This window comes from Lampris incognitus, chromosome 10, assembly GCF_029633865.1.
Source record: "Lampris incognitus isolate fLamInc1 chromosome 10, fLamInc1.hap2, whole genome shotgun sequence".
Taxonomy (NCBI): domain Eukaryota; kingdom Metazoa; phylum Chordata; class Actinopteri; order Lampriformes; family Lampridae; genus Lampris; species Lampris incognitus.
The window spans coordinates 5,296,312-5,313,834 of record NC_079220.1 but is presented as its reverse complement, the minus strand read 5'-3'; the positions used below and the strand labels follow the sequence as shown (position 1 = coordinate 5,313,834).

Sequence of the window (17,523 nt, the reverse complement as noted above, 5' to 3'; positions counted from 1 at the left end):
ACCCGGTTGGGATAAGCGGCTTGGATAATGGATGGATGGATGTTATCAAGTGTGACATAACCACCATGTGTCTTTTTAGAATGTACCACAATAAGGCCACATGGTGAAATTTAAATAATTTATGTAAAATGTAATAACAATAACTTCTTTCACCAGTCAGTTGGGAACAGTGGCGTTGTAGTGGGGGGAAGGACCTGCCAGGGCCCAGAAGGGGGGGGGGGGCTTGGGAAACCTGGAATTAAAGGTTTGTTTTGGGTTGCAAATTTTTATTTCTAACTAATTATTGTCATAACTTCAGTTAAAATTGGCTCAATGCATCGGTTGTGAGGGACTTAAAGAAAATAGTGGAGGCTCTCTGAGTACCCTCTCACCCCTCTCTGAGACCCCTCTCACCCCTCTCTGAGATCCCTCTCACCCCTTGAAAAAGGTGCAAAATGGTTTAGTCTGCCCCTCACGAGCATCTCTCAATGCAGCTCATCTAGTCCTGCTGCGAGTGACTGCTGATACAAGCTCAAGCATAGAGTCGTGTCTTTCCCAAAGAAAGCAAAATCTGGGTCCCAGAAAAGAAAAGAAACAAAGGGAAGAAAGAGAAGAGAAGCCAAAATGAGGGAAAACAACTGTTGAGTAATTTCTTCCAAAAGAAAGGTGAGCTAGGAGCTTTTAAAAGAAAGGTGGCTAGCTAACTCCTACCGCCACAACTAGCAGCTAGCTAGCTAACTCTTAACTCCTACTACCGGAACACAGTAGGCGTTAGCTAGCTAGCTAGTACTGCAACACACGCAGTATCATACATTTGTCAACATTATAGCTACGGTGTCATGTGAAATTATATCTATGAACATTACCTAGCTTAACATGAAACACATGGCCCTCAGTTTCAGAAACAGCCACAGGGAGTGGAGCAGCAGCAGGTCCCTCATCTCCCGGTGATCATGTTACTAAGGATGTGAGACGAGGTGAGCTCTTATAGTGGCATTGACAACTAAAAGTCACTCTAAGCAATTATTTGTTAAAATAGATTGATGTACTGTGGTTGTAAATAATATACAGTATGCTAGAACAGCGTTTCTCAAACCTCTCCTGGAGGACCACTTGTCCTGCATGTTTTAGATCCCTCCCTGCTCCAACACAGCTGATTTAAATGATCAGTTTTGTTATCAGGCAGCTTCGGGAGCTCATAACGAGTTGTGATAGTGGGCTAAGCAAATGAAACCATCTACCGGAACATGGGGGATTGCTCCCTCCGGGTTGGGGATGAGTTGTTGCCTCAGGTGAAGGAGTTCAGGTGTCTCGGGGTCTTGTTCACGAGTGAGGGTAGGATGGAGCGGGAGATTGACAGGTGGATTGGTGCAGCATCAGCAGTGATGTGGATGTTGTACCGGACCGTTGTGGTGAAGAGGGAGCTGAGCCGGGAGGCAAAGCTCTCAGTTTACCAGTCAGTCTTGGTTCCAACCCTCACCTATGGTCATGAGCTTTGGGTAGTGACCGAAAGGGTGAGATGGCGGATACAAGCGGCTGAAATGAGTTTCCTCCGTAGGGTGTCTGGGCTCAGCCTTAGAGATAGGATGAGGAGCCCGGACATCCAGAGGGAGCTCGGAGTAGAGCCGCTGCTGCTTCGCATCGAAACTCAAAAAAGTGATGCGTGAGAGACAAAAAAGGAAAGGCGCTTATGTATAAAAACTGCTTATGTATAGGGCCCAGAATTTTGGTGCTACACCCCTGGCTGGGAACAAACTGTAGTTTTTCTGTCAGCGACACTTTCGTTGTTGACATAACTCACAGGGAAGGTAAAAGTTGCCACTCTGGTGACTTCAGGGAAGCAGAAGGATTTTCCACTTCTGTTGTTTCTCCGTCATGTCCGACTCCGGCCGTGGCAACGGTGTCTTGAAAAGTGCAGCCGCCAGCCACCAGTAAGCGGCACTGTGTCGTCTTTGAAGCTCCTCCCCCACCCCCCACCATTCAGACAGTGGAGAGAAAAAAAATGCCGGGAGAATCGCCGATCCTGCTTTTAATGTCAAAGGTTGAAATCGAACCCTCATTTCGATCGATTATTGATTTAGAATCGAAGTCGTCCATTTACCGTTTAAAACCCATGGAGATTTGTAGAAGACCGTCCTCATGAACCTCGTAGGCCACGAGGACATCCAGAGATGACTGTAACTGAGGGGGAAAGTTGCATTTGGAGCACGTCAGGATTTTCACCTTGGGTCAACTCTTCAGCAAACGCAACAGTGAACAAAACATCCAAGTCAAGTAAATTTCATTTGCTTAGCCCAGCATCACAAATCACAAATTAGCCTCAGGGGGCTTTGCAGCAACACAACATCCTGTCCTTAGACCCTCGCATCGGATAAGGGACAACGCCATAAAAAGCCTTTAACAGGGAGGAACAATAGGAAGAAACCTCAGGGAGAGCAACAGAGGAGGGATCTCTCTCCCAAGACGCACAACGTGCAATGGTGGTGTGTTTACACAATTTATACAACACAACATTATAAGAGGATAACACAATTCTAATGGAATTATAAGATATATGACGAATACAGCACCGGGGCACAGTGGTTAGCAAGGTCGCCTCACAGCAAGAAGGTCCTGGGTTCGAGCCCCGAGGTAGTCCAACCTTGAGGGTCGTCCTCTCTGTATGTGTGGGTGTGTGTGTGTGTGTGTGGGGGGGGGGGCCTGTGATAGTCTGGCGTCCTGTCCAGGGTGTCTCCCCGCCTGCCGCCCGGTGACGGCTGGGATAGGCTCCAGCATCCCCACGACCCTGAGAGCAGGGTAAGCGGTTTGGATGACAGATGGATGGATGAAGAATATGACGAGGAGGAGTGTCCAGATGCCACGACAACAGCCCAGGACCCGAGCCACGCGACCACCATCACCATGGAGACCTGACAGGACAGACTGTAAACGTGCCCACGGGGGGAGACTCGCATCACACCATTCACATACACAGAAGAGGAGGAAGGAGAGAGAAAAGACATGAGAGGGGAGAGGGCAGCTCGCAGTAGTGGACACTGTACGGGCGGGTGTGTGCCGCGAGTATGAATCCAGATCCTGATCCAGACTCGGCTGTGAGCAACACCGAAACAGGCTTTCGTTACAGAGGGCGAAGGGGACGAGCTGCACGCCCACGCCCGTGCCTGCCTCGGGTTTAGTGTCGGTTTTTGTGTACTTTATGTGCGGTGAAAAGCGACGTGACTCAACCTTTGGAAGGAGTCCAGTGCAAAACTTAAGGGCAGATCCGTTCCCCTTGGCTCTTAGCAGAACGAGTTAGAAGAAAACACGTGTCTGTTTTCTCCTCGTGTCACTTGTCGGAGGTCGGCGCCCCCGCCTGCCCGCAGCCAGCAAGACCAGAGGCGCCCCAACCTGTAATTACGCTGCACACCTCCTCATGCCGGGCTCCTGTTCTCTCCCTGCTTTTGTTCTCGTTCTGTCGCTTTTGTCTCTCTTTCATTAACCTGCGTGGGCCGACGTCGCCTGGTGGGTGAAGAGACGGGCAGACGAGGCCTCCGCCCACCAACGAGGCTCCGCAAAGAGCGGCGGCTGTGTTCCCTAAACGAACCGGCTCTGGAATACAGTACTGATACGAAGCATCATCCCTACCCAACGTTTACACAAACGTACGAAGAGATCGACAACGACACTAACACTTCAGAGTCAGCAGCCGCCTCCTCCTCCTCCTCCAGACGCGACTTCAGGACAGCCGGTATGGAAACGGAAACATCCACCCATCATCCAAACCGCTCATCCTACTCAGGGTCACGGGGATGCTGGAGCCTATCCCAACAGTCATTGGGCGGCAGGCGGGGAGACACCCTGGACAGGCCGCCACACACACACACACATACACACATTCATACCTAGGGACAGTTTAGTACAGCCGATTCACCTGACCTACATGTCTTTGGACTGTGGGAGGAAACCGGAGCCCCCGGAGGAAACCCACCGCAGACACGGGGAAAACATGCAAACTCCACACAGAGGACGACCCGGGACGACCCCCCAGGTCGGACTACCCCGGGGCTCGAACCCAGGACCTTCTTGCTGTGAGGCGACTGTGCTAACCACCGTGCCGCCCCCATTTCTTCTGCCCTGTAGTCTTCCAAATAAATGTGCTTACTTGGTTGTGCTGCATGCCCCATCATCTGTGTGGAGCAGTTCATGAGGAAAACCCAAGTTCTGCCACAGGTTTGTAGCGTTTTGGGTTTTTTTTGAGAGTATTTATTTCTAACGGCGTACGTCTGTTTATAATCATCTTATGTCTTGTTATTCCGCCACGTTATTGAACCTCCTGTATGGCTCCAACTGGCTCCTTTTGATGCGAAGGAGCAGCGGCTCTACTCCGAGCTCCCTCCGGCTGTCCGAGCTCCTCACCCTATCTCTAAGGCTGAGCCCAGACACCCTATGGAGGAAACTCATTTCAGCCGCTTGTATCCGTGATCTCACCCTTTCGGTCACTACCCAAAGCTCATGACCACAGGTGAGGGTTGGAACCAAGACTGACTGGTAAATTGAGAGCTTTGCCTCCCGGCTCGGCTCCCTCTTCACCACAACGGTCCTGTACAACATCCACATTACTGCTGATGCTGCACCAACCCACCTGTCAATCTCCCGCTCCATCCTCCCCTCACTCGTGAACAAGACCCCGAGATACCTGAACTCCTTCACTTGAGGCAACAACTCATCCCCAACCCGGAAGGAGCAATCCACCATTCTCCGGTAGAGAACCACGGTCTCAGACTGGGAGGTGCTGACTCTCATCCCAGTGGCCATTTCACACTCGGCCGCCGACCGCCCCAGTGTGCGCCGGAGGTGGCGCTCTGATGACGCCAACAAAACCACATCATCCGCGAAGAGCAGAGATGCAATTCTGAGGGGAGATGCAATCTCTGCATCTCTCTGGATTGTACCCGTCCAATTACCCCACCCTTCCGAGCCGTCCCGGTTGCTGCTCCACCCCCTCTGCCGATGAGCTGTGGCTTTGTGTCCCGTCTGTGTGCCGTGGGTCGTTCGGTCAGGTTTTGCCGGGGAATCCCAGCTGGAGACAAACATTAGTAATCGTCGTACAGCGAGCGACGTGTGATCTCGTCTCACCTTCTTATCGGTCAAGCTGAGACTGACAAATAACCGGGGGGACAACTTGTGTGCGACCTTTGTACTCTTGTGTAGATCATATGGCCTCTTCTGTTTGTATTAGTACGTTGTGTGTGTGTGTGTGTGTGTGTGTGTGCTCGTGCACATTTTGGCCCTCAGTCTTGCGTTCTGTTTACGTTTCATGGCAGTTTTTCTACGGCAAGCGAGGTGCCATCTAATGCTTGGCCAAACTACAAATGTGTGATGGGTAACAAGCAGACCCAAGTCAGCGTTTCTGAATAGTTCCGAGTTTGTTTTGACACACTAGGACGCCCAGACAGGTGGGGTTCACGTGAAACAGTGACTACATGGCGAGAGCTGGGCTATGGATTTAGTGAACATGTGTGAGACGGCGTCTCAAAAGTGTCCTGTGGCACTGAACCCCGCCCGTCTGGTACCTCGAGCTGATGTTTTTCACTGCAGAGGTGGGGTTTTCACTGGCTCCGGATGCACACGGTTGGTTTTTAAAGGATTCTTATTCTAATTCCCTTAACCTTCCATTAGTGAGCACTGTAGCACTCCATCTCCTCCATCCATTATCCGAACCACTCATGCTGCTCTCAGGGCCACGGGGATGCTGGAGCCTATCCCAGCAGTCATTGGGCGGTAGGCGAGGAGACACTCTGGACAGGCCGCCAGGCCGTCACACACACACTCATACCTAGGGACAATGTAGTACGGCCAATTCACCTGACCTACAAGTCTTTGGGCTGTGGGAGGAAACCCCACGCACACATGGGGGGAACATGCAAACTCCACACAGAGGACGACCCCCAAGGCTGGACTACCCCGGGGCTCGAACCCAGGACCTTCTTAATGTGAGGCGACTGCGCCGCTGTGCCGCCCGCTCAGTCTCCGAGATGTGGAAATATCAAACCTGGATTCTGTCACTTTGCTGTAGTTTGTGTATTTCAAAATCCCCCCGATTTTAGTTTAGCTTAGTTTTGCAATGCTGGTGATGTCATAACGGGGGAACGTTTGAACGCCGCAACTCCTCCAACCAATCACCTTCAAGCCATTGTGGACATGAGCCCAGCCATTGGACGGCTCACCTGTCAGTCCCGGTCTGAGTTAAGTATAGTTAGAAAGAGTGTGCGACGCCCACCGGAAACGGTGACTCTTTGTCAAACCGAAGAAGACCAAGAGGGAAGGACTCGTGTCCTTGGGCGGGACGGTCTCGCTCGTTGTTGCTCGTTGACAGAACGCTCGGTCGGCAGTTTGAGGCGATGCTTCTCCCTGGTGCTGTGCAGCATCCGGTGTCTCCCCTCCATGGGGGGAGAAGGAGGCTGGGAGATGAACCGATTCCTCTTTGTTTCTGAGGGAGACCTTACGAAGGGGTTTTACTGAGTCTTGGCGTCTCCTCCGTCAGCTGCGGTAGGAGGCCCTGCAGTGGCGAGACCTGGTCCACCCGCACAACAAAACTCCTCTCGCACACTGCAAGTTAAATCACTGCTTCGAAAATGCTCCTCCTCGCTCTCGCCCACCTCCCTCTGCAGCACGCAGCCACCCCCTAACAGGATGCAAGGTGACCGACTTCCTGTTACATTCAGACGGGCCCACATTTGGCATTTAAACAGTGTGTGTGGGAGGGGGGGGGTATGTGTGTGTGTGCGTGCACTGTTTAACTTTGTCACTCTTTCCCATGACCGCCGCAGTGCCGTTGATCTCTCGTCCTTTTTCTATGGTAGGAAGTGTGCACGTGTGGGCGAGTACGCGCCAACACCCACCACGCCATCCTAACCCGTTTCACGGCACTGCCGTCTCAAAATCCACTCGTGTTGTTGTTGTTGTTGTTGTTGACATTTCACTCAGAATACCCCATAATGACAAATGACTTATAAAGGGGGGATGTTTCCTTTTCTTATATCCACTCCTTCTTGTGTGTGTGTGTGTGTGTGTGTGTTAGAGAACCTGAGGAAAATAAATACATAAATATGCTGTTACACGATTATTGACCAACCTGGAAATGCAGCCGATGCAGGTTATTTCCTGTGTAGCTGTGCAGATGTGTAGCTGTGCAGATGTGTAGCTGTGCAGATGTGTAGCTGTGTAGATGTGTAGCTGTGCAGATGTGTAGCTGTGCAGATGTGTAGCTGCATAGATGTGTAGATGTGTAGCTGTGCAGATGTGTAGATGTGTAGCTGTGTAGCTGTGCAGATGTGTAGCTGTGTAGCTGTGCAGACGTGTAGCTGTGCAGATGTGTAGCTGCATAGATGTGTAGATGTGTAGCTGTGCAGATGTGTAGCTGTGCAGATGTGTAGATGTGTAGCTGCGTAGATGTGTAGCTGTGCAGATGTGTAGCTGTGCAGATGTGTAGCTGTGGTGTGTAATGGACAGGGCCAGACCGTCTGCTGTGGTGTCAGATTAAAAAATCAAAACCGCGAGGCGGCTAAATGGACTCTGCACAGTGTCATGACAGGTGTCATCTTGCCAGAGGAGGTGGTTGTGGTTGGCCTGATACAGCACGTCACATGATCTGTGTTGTTTCAGTAGTGTGTGTGTGTGTGTGTGTGATCTTTGATCTTTTTGCAGGCACTGTGAATGAATGAGAGTGTGTGTGTGTGTGTGTAAATGAAAGATTGTGTGTCTGATTGTGTGTAGTGGATCCCACTGGGCTGCCATTTGCTGTGTCAGCAAGTCTCGCTGTAGAGCGCTGGTCAGAAAGTACGAACATGGAAAATTCCATGGTAGCACAAAGGCCCCGCTTTTCTGTGTGTGTGTGTGTGTGTGTGTGTGTGTGTGTGTGTGTGTGTGTGTGTGTGTGTGTGTGTGCATATTTCTGTACCTGTTAGTTTTGTGTCTTTTTAAGCTGCTTGTTTTGTGTTTTTGTCTCTGCTTTAGTCTTAAAAATTTTCCCACAGTATTTTTACTATAATCATTATTATTCTATTTTATTATTTTTATTGTTATTTATTATATGTGTAATTATGTCATATTTATATTTATTATTGTTTTATTTATTTATTATTATTATTAATTATCATTATTATTATCGTTAACTGACCTATGGCCCCGAGGCGCTGTAGGGAAGCTGCTCCTTGGTGGACGGTACTGTCCCTAGTTCGTGGGCTGTTCGGAGTAGGGCGATCTTCTGGACTGCTACTCGATGTTGGTGTTGCCTGGGATGTGATCGGGGAACCTTTCCTTTCCATATGAGTCTTAGAGTTCTGATAACCACTGCTGTTATTTCGGCCTTCACACTCCACATCCTGTAGATTTCGGTCTCCAGGTCATGGACGGCTTCTCTGTGCCGTTGCTGAGGTGTTTCCTTCGGATGGTACCGCCATGTCGATGAGCATGCACCTCCTTTCCTTCATGTCCTTGATAACGATGTCGGGCTCGTTGGCCTTCATCTCTCTGGCAGTGTGGATGGGCGTGTCCCAGAGGATGGTGACGTCGTCGTTCTCGGTGACCGTGTTCGGCTGCTGTTTGTACCACTTTTCAGTCGTCTCGATCTCGTAACTCCTGTGCGTCATTGTTTGCAGGTATGCTGCTGCCTTGTTGTGTCTTCGGATGTACTCGGTCTCTGCCAGTTCTGTCCAACCTGAGGCAATGTGGTCGACGGGTTGTTCGTACTTTCCACAGATCCTGCATTGCAGGTCTGTTCCATCAGTGGTGATGCGATGGTGATAGCATCTGGTTGTGAGGCTGGTCTTGTGCAGTGGTCATCAGGCCCTCCGTCTCTACTTTCAGTCCAGTGCTCCTCAGCCACGGTGTGTCTTTTGTTGGTCCACATCTGCCTCTTTCATCCTTTTTCAGTACTTCCCGTGTATTACCTTGTCCTCCCGTATTTTCTGCAGTCTCTGCTGGCCATGGTGTTTCACCTTCTGCTTCACTCGTTTGGCAAGGATAGATAGGTAGTCGCTTCATTTGCTCTTGGTGGGGTTTCTGGGACATCCTGCTCTCTCTTGAAGTGTGCAGCTTCTTTCTTGATGGAGCCGAACTGATGTTTTACTATCTGGAGGGGTGGGTCATCTGTTTTTATCAGGTAGGTATGCATCCAGCGCGATAGTAGTGATCTTGAGGGTAAGTTCGAGTTGGACTAGACCTCATCTTCCTGCAGCTCTTGGTATCTCGTCTCATCATCAGCCGCTTCTCCGGGGTCGGGTCGCAGTGGCAGCAAGCTAAGTAGGGCACTCCAGATGTCCCTCTCCCCAGCAACACCCTCCAGCTCCTCCTGGGGATCCTAAGATGTTCCCAGGCCAGATTGGACATGTAGTCCCTCCAGTGCGTTCTGGGTCTACCCCGGGGTCTCCTCCCAGTTGGACGTACCTGGAAAAGCTCCAAAGGAAGGCGCCCAGGAGGCATCCTAATCAGATGCCCGAACCACCTCAGCTGGCTCCCTTCGATGTGAAGGAGCAGCGGCTCTACTCCGAGCTCCCTGCGGATGTTGGAGCTCCTCCCCCTATCTCTTCTAAGGCTTAGCCCAGACACCCTACGGAGGAAACCCATTTCAGCCACTTGTATCCGCGATCTCACCCTTTCGTCCATCCATTAGCTGAACCGCTCATCCTGCTCTCAGGCTCGCGGGGATGCTGAAACCTATTCCAACAGTCATTGGGCGGCAGGCGGGGAGACACCCTGGACAGGCCGCCAGGCCATCACACGGCCGACACGGGGAGAACATGCAACCTCCACACACAGGATGACCCACCAAGGCTGGACTACCCCGGGGCTCGAACCCAGGACCTTCTTGCTGTGGGGCGACCGCGCTAACCACTGCGCCACCGTGCCCCCCAGTACCATCTACTGTCATAATGGTAGCAGCAAAGGTTGACCAGGGGGATGTAGTGCGTGGGAGAGTCACGCTATTCTCCCCAATTCCCCCCTCCCCCCTGAACAGGCACCCCGACCGACCAGAGGAGGCGCTAGTGCAGCGACCAGGACACATACCAACATCCGGCTTCCCACCTGCAGACACGGCCAGTAGGGACGCCCGACGAAGCCGGAGGTAACATGGGGATTCGAACCGGCGATCCCCGTGTTGGTAGGCAATAGAATAGACCGCTACGCTACCCGGACGCCCCCTTTTCTGTCTTTCCTGTTGGCTCTGGTGAAATGTGAACCATCGGCCCCACCTCAGCGCCGCACATCCAGAACACATTCGGGACTGAGACGACCCAAGACGCCGCCGGTCGTGGGTTTTCCCTGCATGGTGGACGAGTGCTGAGCTCACGCCCACACTCGGTGACGTCTCGCGTGTCTTCAGAGTTGTCAGACTGAAGGAAAATCCAGCAGCAGTTACATCAGAAAGGACCGAGTGTTCTGGAAATCCTGCGCTACATGTTTCCTAACCAAGTACCGTGTGTGTGTGTGTGTGTGTGAGAGAAGGAGGGAGCGAGAGCATATTTTCCTAGACAGATTTAGTAAGAGGTTGGTTTTATGTTCCATAGCTGTTGTTCTTGAGCTCTGAAAACACACACACAGACACACACACTGACACACACACCGACACACACACACGGACACACATTCTGTTTCTCACTGCCAGCCCCCTCACATTCTGTCTTGTTATCTTGGTGTGTCTCCATTATCTTCCTGTCCTCCATTATCGTCCTGTTTTCCAGTCACACCTCTCCGCTGACTCGGCTGTTTTCTAACCTGTTGTCAGTCATTATAATGTGTGTGTTCAGTCATTGTAATGTATGTTGGCCTGGGTGGACTTCTTTGTGTTTCAGTACAAAAACCAGTGCAGGTAACATCCATTTACTCTGCTGGAAACTATCCATTATATGTTGCTGCTGACTTCTAGATTATTCCTACACTGTTATTCGTCTATAACTTGTATATGTTTGTCTATAACTTGTATATGTTTGTCTATAGCTTGTATATATTTGTCTATAGCTTGTATATATTTGTCTATAGCTTGTATATATTTGTCTATGGCTTGTATATGTTTGTCTATAGCTTGTATATATTTGTCTATAGCTTGTATATATTTGTCTATAGCTTGTATATATTTGTCTATAGATTTTATATATTTGTCTATAGATTTTATATATTCGTCTATAGCTTGTATATATTTGTCTATAGCTTGTATATATTTGTCTATGGCTTGTATATGTTTGTCTATAGCTTGTATATATTTGTCTATAGATTTTATATATTCGTCTATAACTTGTATACATTTGTCTATGGCTTGTATATATTTGTCTATAACTTTTATATATTTGTCTGCAACTTGTATATATTTGTCTATAGCTTGTATATATTTGTCTATAGCTTGTATATATATTTGTCTATAACTTGTATATATTTGTCTGTAACTTGCCACATGTGGTAGACATGATGGGGGGGGGTTATGTTTTCTCTACTTTACTGTCAGACATGATGGCGTCCACAGGGTCAGAGATTGTGTCAGGGAGGGCATCCTACATATGCGGATGGACAGACCATACCGGATCGGTCGAGGCCCGGGTTAACAATGGCCAGCATTGGTGCTGTGCCCTCACAGGGTAGCGATGGAAACTACCAAATCTGCTGTGGGGAAAAGCTGAAAGAAGAAGAAGAACTGTCAGACCTGATGAGTATTTCACCAAGAACCAGATTCATGTGGAATGAAAAGTGGAGCCGAGCGACAAGTCACCCTTATTCTCCATCACCTGTCAATGGGACGGCACGGTGGTGCAGTGGTTAACGCAGTCGCCTCGCAGCAAGAATGTCCTGGGTTCGAGCGCCAGGGTAGTCCAACCTTGGGGGGGGGGTCGTCCCGGGTCATCCTGTGTGTGGAGTTTGTATGTTCTCCGCGTGTCCGCGTGGGTTTCCTCCCACAGTCCAAAGACATGTAGGTCAGGTGACTCGGCCGTACTAGATTGTCCCTAGGTGTGGGTGTGTGTTGGGGGGGGGGGCTGTGTGATGGCCTGGCAGCCTGTCCAGGGTGTCTCCCCACCTGCTGCCCAATGACTGCTGGGATAGGCTCCAGCATCCCCGTGACCCTAATTAGGATAAACAGCTTGGATCATGGATGGATGGATGGATAATGAATGGATGGATGGATAATGGATGGATGGATGGATAATGAATGGATGGATGGATAATGGATGGATGGATGGATAATGGATGGATGGATGGATGGATGGATGGATGGATAATGAATGGATGGATGGATGGATGGATGGATCATGGATGGATGGATGGATGGATCATGGATGGATGGATGGATGGATAATGGATGGATGGATGGATGGATAATGGATGGATGGATGGATGGATAATGGATGGATGGATGGATGGATAATGGATGGATGGATGGATGGATGGATGGATGGATGGATAATAGATGGATGGATGGATGGATAATGAATGGATGGATGGATGGGTCTTTCAGTGGGTTTGTATTGGGATGGAGTTTGGACGTCGTCACATCATGAGACACTATTTTGTCTAAACTGATGACGAGGAGAATGCTTCACCTCACAAACTGTGGTCTGGAGGATTTGAGGGAGTGCTAGTTGAAAACTGGTTCTGGTTTGGTGTTCGGTTTCCCAGCACCAATTAAAACACAGGCTTTACTCTTTCTAGAAGCTTCTTCGCCCTTCCTGTAAACCAGCAGCAGTTTCCTCCCTTTCCAGTGGGGTTTTCCTTTTCCTTTCCTGTAAGGTTTGTTCCTTGTGGGGTTTTTCCTCTGAACCAGGGTCAGAGGTGAGACAGCATCCTCTCCTTCGTCTGTCTGCTTCCACTGTGGGAATGTGACGCCTTCATTCCTGTTTTCAGTCTTCATCACTCCTTCCTCCCATCCTCCCTTCCTGCTCAGATGATGTCGGCTGTCAGAGAGTCAGAAGGCTGATGATCTGTGTGTGTGTTAATAATGATGACTGAATCCCCGCCCACAGCAGCGAGCCAGTTGTCCACACATGTTGCCGTGGTTACATGCAGTTTAAGCTAGCGGTGTAAATACAAGGCTAACGTTCTGCCCTCGGAGGATAACCACACCCCAGATGGCCGGAGGGGGCAGCTGTCAAGAGGAGTGGGCTTTTGGATTGAATGCCAGCAGACTGAACAGACCCTCGGCAGGGTCGCAACGCCACGGCGCTGCAGACGGGCCTGGACGTGACGGTGCTTCAGGAAACCCTAGACCACGTGGTTTTTCGAGCTGTAGACGTGTCCGCTTGACCTCTGCTGGTTGAAACACCAGTGCTGGATTTGTACTTCCAGCATTTGCCGAGATAAGTTTGCCAAACCGCTTTCAGTTTAAAGCTGCACTCTGTAATCCACATGGAAACCCAGGGACCGCCCCGCCGCCAGAATACAGGACTCCTAATGCAAGGACCAGCACGAGACAACAACCACACCCGAGTATTTTTTTCTTTTTCTCCCCAGTTGTACTTGGCTAATTATCCCACTCTTCCGAGCCGTCCTGGTCTCTGGTCCACCCCCTCTGCCGATCCGGGTAGTCTGATTCGAACCAGCGATCCCCATGTTGGTAGGCTACAGACTAGACCGCTACGCTACCCGGATGCCCAGATCCGAGTACGAGTGTTTCCTGAAGCTAGTAAAGGTGTGTTCACATCAGTCGTGGTTGTCAACACTGGAGGAAAGCAGCTCCATGTTTCCAACTACAGCAGGTCGAGAAAGACACAGAATTCCTGTTTTCCACCATGAACGTAAACCTTTCACCTATGCATGTGAATATCCAGCCATCATCCTAACCGCTGATCTCAGGGTCGGCAGGTGGGGAGACACCCTGGACAGACTGCCAGACCATCACAGGGCGCCCCCCCCCCCACACACACACACACACATTCACACCTAGGGACAATGTAGTACGGCCGAGTCACCTGACCTACATGTCTTTGGACTGTGGGAGGAAACCCACACAGACACGGGGAGAACATGTAAACTCCACACAGAGGACGACCCGGGACGACCCCCCAGGTCGGACTACCCTGGGGCTCGGACCCAGGACCTTCGTGCTGTGAGGCGACTGCACTAACCACTGTGCCGCCGCATGTGAATATACTGCACATTTCCACCCACCCGTTATCCAAGCTGCAAGCTGATGAGGTCATAAATAAGCACGGCTGGAGACTTGAAGAAAATGTAGTTGTGTCGCCATCTTCAGGTTGAAGTTGTCCCATGTGCTGCTCAGCCGGACCCACCACAGCCGCTGATGTAGTAACGGGAGGTTTCCGACTTAGCTCATCGGTATACGGATGCTATATTATGGCTCTGGTGATCTGGGACCGGATGTGGTGTGGGACTGTGGTTGTGTAACGTGGTGATGTAAGTTAAGTGTTGTCACGTCCTGGTCTTGCAGGCCGCACGACAGCGAAGTGAGACCGTTTTCTGGACTCGTGCCACCGTTTTAGTGCCGTGAGTAATGGACGTCTCTGCCTGCCTGGTCATCATATCCACATGACTAGTGATCAGTTATCTGCGTTTTATGGTGGGTCTCTTCTTCGGCTGCCCATTGAAACGATGATGACTGTGATGCAGTTTAAGCTCGGCAAGCTCGCAACAGCTGTTCTCGACTGCCTTACTGTGGAGCGCCACCTCTGTCTGTCCAGCGCCACTGCCTCCCAGCTCGATGCCGCAGATCTTCATGTGGTGCTTGAGCACCTCTTTGAAGCGTCGCCTCTGGCCTCGCTGCTTCCCCTGGCACAGCTCCCCGTACAAAGCCTCTTTTGGCAGGCGGCGGTCGGGCGTTCTTCTCCCGTGGGCGGCCCGTCTGAGCCGGGAGGCTGTTATTAGGCCTTCGGCACCGACGGTACCGGCCCGTCTCAGTACCTCCACGTCGGGCACCTTGTCTTCCCGTCGGGTTCGCAGCAGCCTTCGCGGATGACGACGCTGTGTGCTGGCGTGCTTGCGGTACGGGGTCGCGCAGTACCGCGTTAAAGCGCCAACAGTCGTCCGCAAAGATACGGACTCCTTACGACGACCAAGATGTTCTGTCAGAACCGTTGTGACGTTTGATTTCGTCAACGCTGCCCGCGGCACGACGCGGCTCTCGCGAGACTCAACCGAGTTTCCGGGAATGCGGAGAACAAGTGAGCGCCACTGCCGAGCCCCGCCCACACCCGGCGGGCCCAAATGCTCATTGGCTGGTAATGTGTCCATTATGGCTGCTCAAAGTGCCCCTCCTCTGTCCCTGTTTGACCCCATTATGCTCGTTCTCTCTCTCACCCCGCCCCTCTTTCTTTTTCTGCTCTTTTCTCCTTCTTCCGTCTTTCTCTCTCGCAGCTTTTCTTTGTCTTTCTCAGTTTCTTTGTCTTGCTTTCCGTTCTCTCTCTCTGTCCCAGTCGCTGTTTTTCTTTCTCGTTCGCTCCCTTTCTGTCCGCGTCTCCACCATGACGTCACCGATGGAGGGATCCTGTTTGGCCGCTCCCCGGCTGATTCACAGGGCGGCCGGTGACGTACTGGCAGTAATGGTGCCTGATGTAAAGGCCGGGGTGAATGAGTGGTCCATTCTCTCTCGGGGTCCTTATCGTGCCGAGCGCTGTGCTCTGATTGGTGTTGTCATGGTGACAGCGGGCTATCAGCGGGTCAATGATGTGATAAGAATCGGTTGGGGGGGGGGGGCTGCTGACGTAGCGGCCCGGACTGGTTTGAGTCGTGGTTTTGAAACCAAATCACGTCTGCTAATACCAAGTAGAGACCCATGCTCTTAGATGTGTTGGTAAGGTGGGAAGTGTGTGTGTGTGTGTGTGTGTGTGTGTGTGTGTGTGTGTGTGTGTGTGTGAGTGTGTGTGTGTGTGTGTCTGCTCAGTCGTGTTATTTTGAGAAAAGTGGAACAAAAAATGAGCTCCATCATCTCCTCCTCTCCTCCAGGTTTCACAGCTTAGCCCGCATTCCTCCGTGTGACCTCCTCCCCCAGTTTAAACCTACGCCTTTCATCACCCGCCTCTGCCCATCATGTCTTCTGAGGCCACGCCCATCCAGGGGTCGCGACCTGTGACCCCACCGCTGGCCTCCGCCGGCTCCCAAGGATTGTCTCCCATTACCCTCGGGCCTCCTGGTAAGAGCCACTTCCTGTGTGTGTGTGTGTTTTAGGATGTAATCTCTAGTTTTTCTATTAAAAATGCCATTAAATGTTTTATTTATTTATTTGTTCGTTTGGATTTCGACCCCCCCCCCCTTTTTTTCCCTCCCCAATTGTACTTGGCCAACTACCCCACTCTTCCAAGCCGTCCCGGTCTCTGCTCCACCCCCTCTGCTGATCCGGTGAGGGCTGCAGACTACCACATGCCTCCTCCCATACATGTGGAGTCCCCAGCCGCTTCTTTTCACCTGACAGTGAGGAGTTTCACCAGGGGGGGGACGTAGCGTGTGGTAGGATCGTCAGCAGGTACCCGCCAGTTCTCAGACCAGCAGGTACCCGCCGGTTCTCAGCCAAGCAGGTACCCGCCAGTTCTCAGACCAGCAGGTACCCGCCAGTTCTCAGACCAGCAGGTACCCGCCGGTTCTCAGCCAAGCAGGTACCCGCCGGTTCTCAGACCAGCAGGTACCCGCCGGTTCTCAGACCAGCAGGTACCCGCCAGTTCTCAGACCAGCAGGTACCCGCCAGTTCTCAGACCAGCAGGTGCACCCCAGTTCTCAGACCAGCAGGTACCCGCCAGTTCTCAGACCAGCAGGTACCCGCCAGTTCTCAGACCAGCAGGTGCACCCCAGTTCTCAGACCAGCAGATACCCGCCAGTTCTCAGACCAGCAGGTACCCGCCAGTTCTCAGACCAGCAGGTACCCGCCAGTTCTCAGATCAGCAGGTACCCGCCAGTTCTCAGACCAGCAGATACCCGCCAGTTCTCAGACCAGCAGGTACCCGCCGGTTCTCAGACCAGCAGGTACCCGCCAGTTCTCAGCCCAAGTTTCCTCCCACAGTTCAAAGAAATGCTTGTTGCCCAGAGGCAGGAACTGTGTGTGTGTGTGTGTGTGTGTGCACCTGTTGCATTCTGGGAAAGTGCTAGCCTTGTAGTCAAAACCATCTAGGTTCAAGACTTTAAGGTGGTGAGTCCAGCTCAAGACCGAGACCTTCACCATGTAGACTCGATAGCACCCAAGCGCCCTGTAATGACCCTGAACCGGATTAGGTGGGGGTGAGTGGCAGTGAATGCAAAGTTTCCCCTGGGCGGATAAACGGTCGGAGGACGTTGTTGGACATCCAGACAGTACGTGTTGTTGTGGAGAAGAGCATCGGGCCTACGTCGCAGCTTTTCTCTGGTCTTGGGGGGTGGGGGTGGGGTGGGGTGGGGTTCTGGCAGGGTTTGCTCTGGTTGTGTCATGTTTGATTGACATGTCTGCTTCTCCTCCATCAGGGTCCCTGCGGCCTCCAGCCTGCAGACACCGAGACCGCTCCCCTTCACCTATGAGAGGATACCTCATCCCCAGCCCCCTGCCCACACGCCGGAACAGGACCTGCTCAGCGTGAGACCCCCCCCCCCACACCTCACTCCTCT

At 51.6% G+C, this 17,523-nt stretch overlaps 1 protein-coding gene across 8 annotated transcripts in view; it reads left to right on the top strand.

Annotated features, from left to right (window-relative positions):
• The window catches only part of carhsp1 (calcium regulated heat stable protein 1), a 43,386-nt gene that overhangs the window by 22,124 nt on the left and 3,739 nt on the right, over window positions 1-17,523 (top strand). For 5 of the 8 annotated variants that reach the window (XM_056288262.1, XM_056288265.1, XM_056288261.1 and 2 more), the window contains 2 exons: window positions 15,901-16,087; window positions 17,383-17,491. In XM_056288262.1, coding sequence (XP_056144237.1) covers window positions 15,985-16,087; window positions 17,383-17,491 — 212 coding nt within the window. In that variant the 5' untranslated portion in view covers window positions 15,901-15,984. Of the gene's footprint in view, window positions 1-875; window positions 957-10,691; window positions 10,829-15,654; window positions 15,749-15,900; window positions 16,088-17,382; window positions 17,492-17,523 lie in introns of those variants that run through there. The other 3 variants (XM_056288264.1, XM_056288266.1, XM_056288267.1) reach the window with 3 other exon arrangements.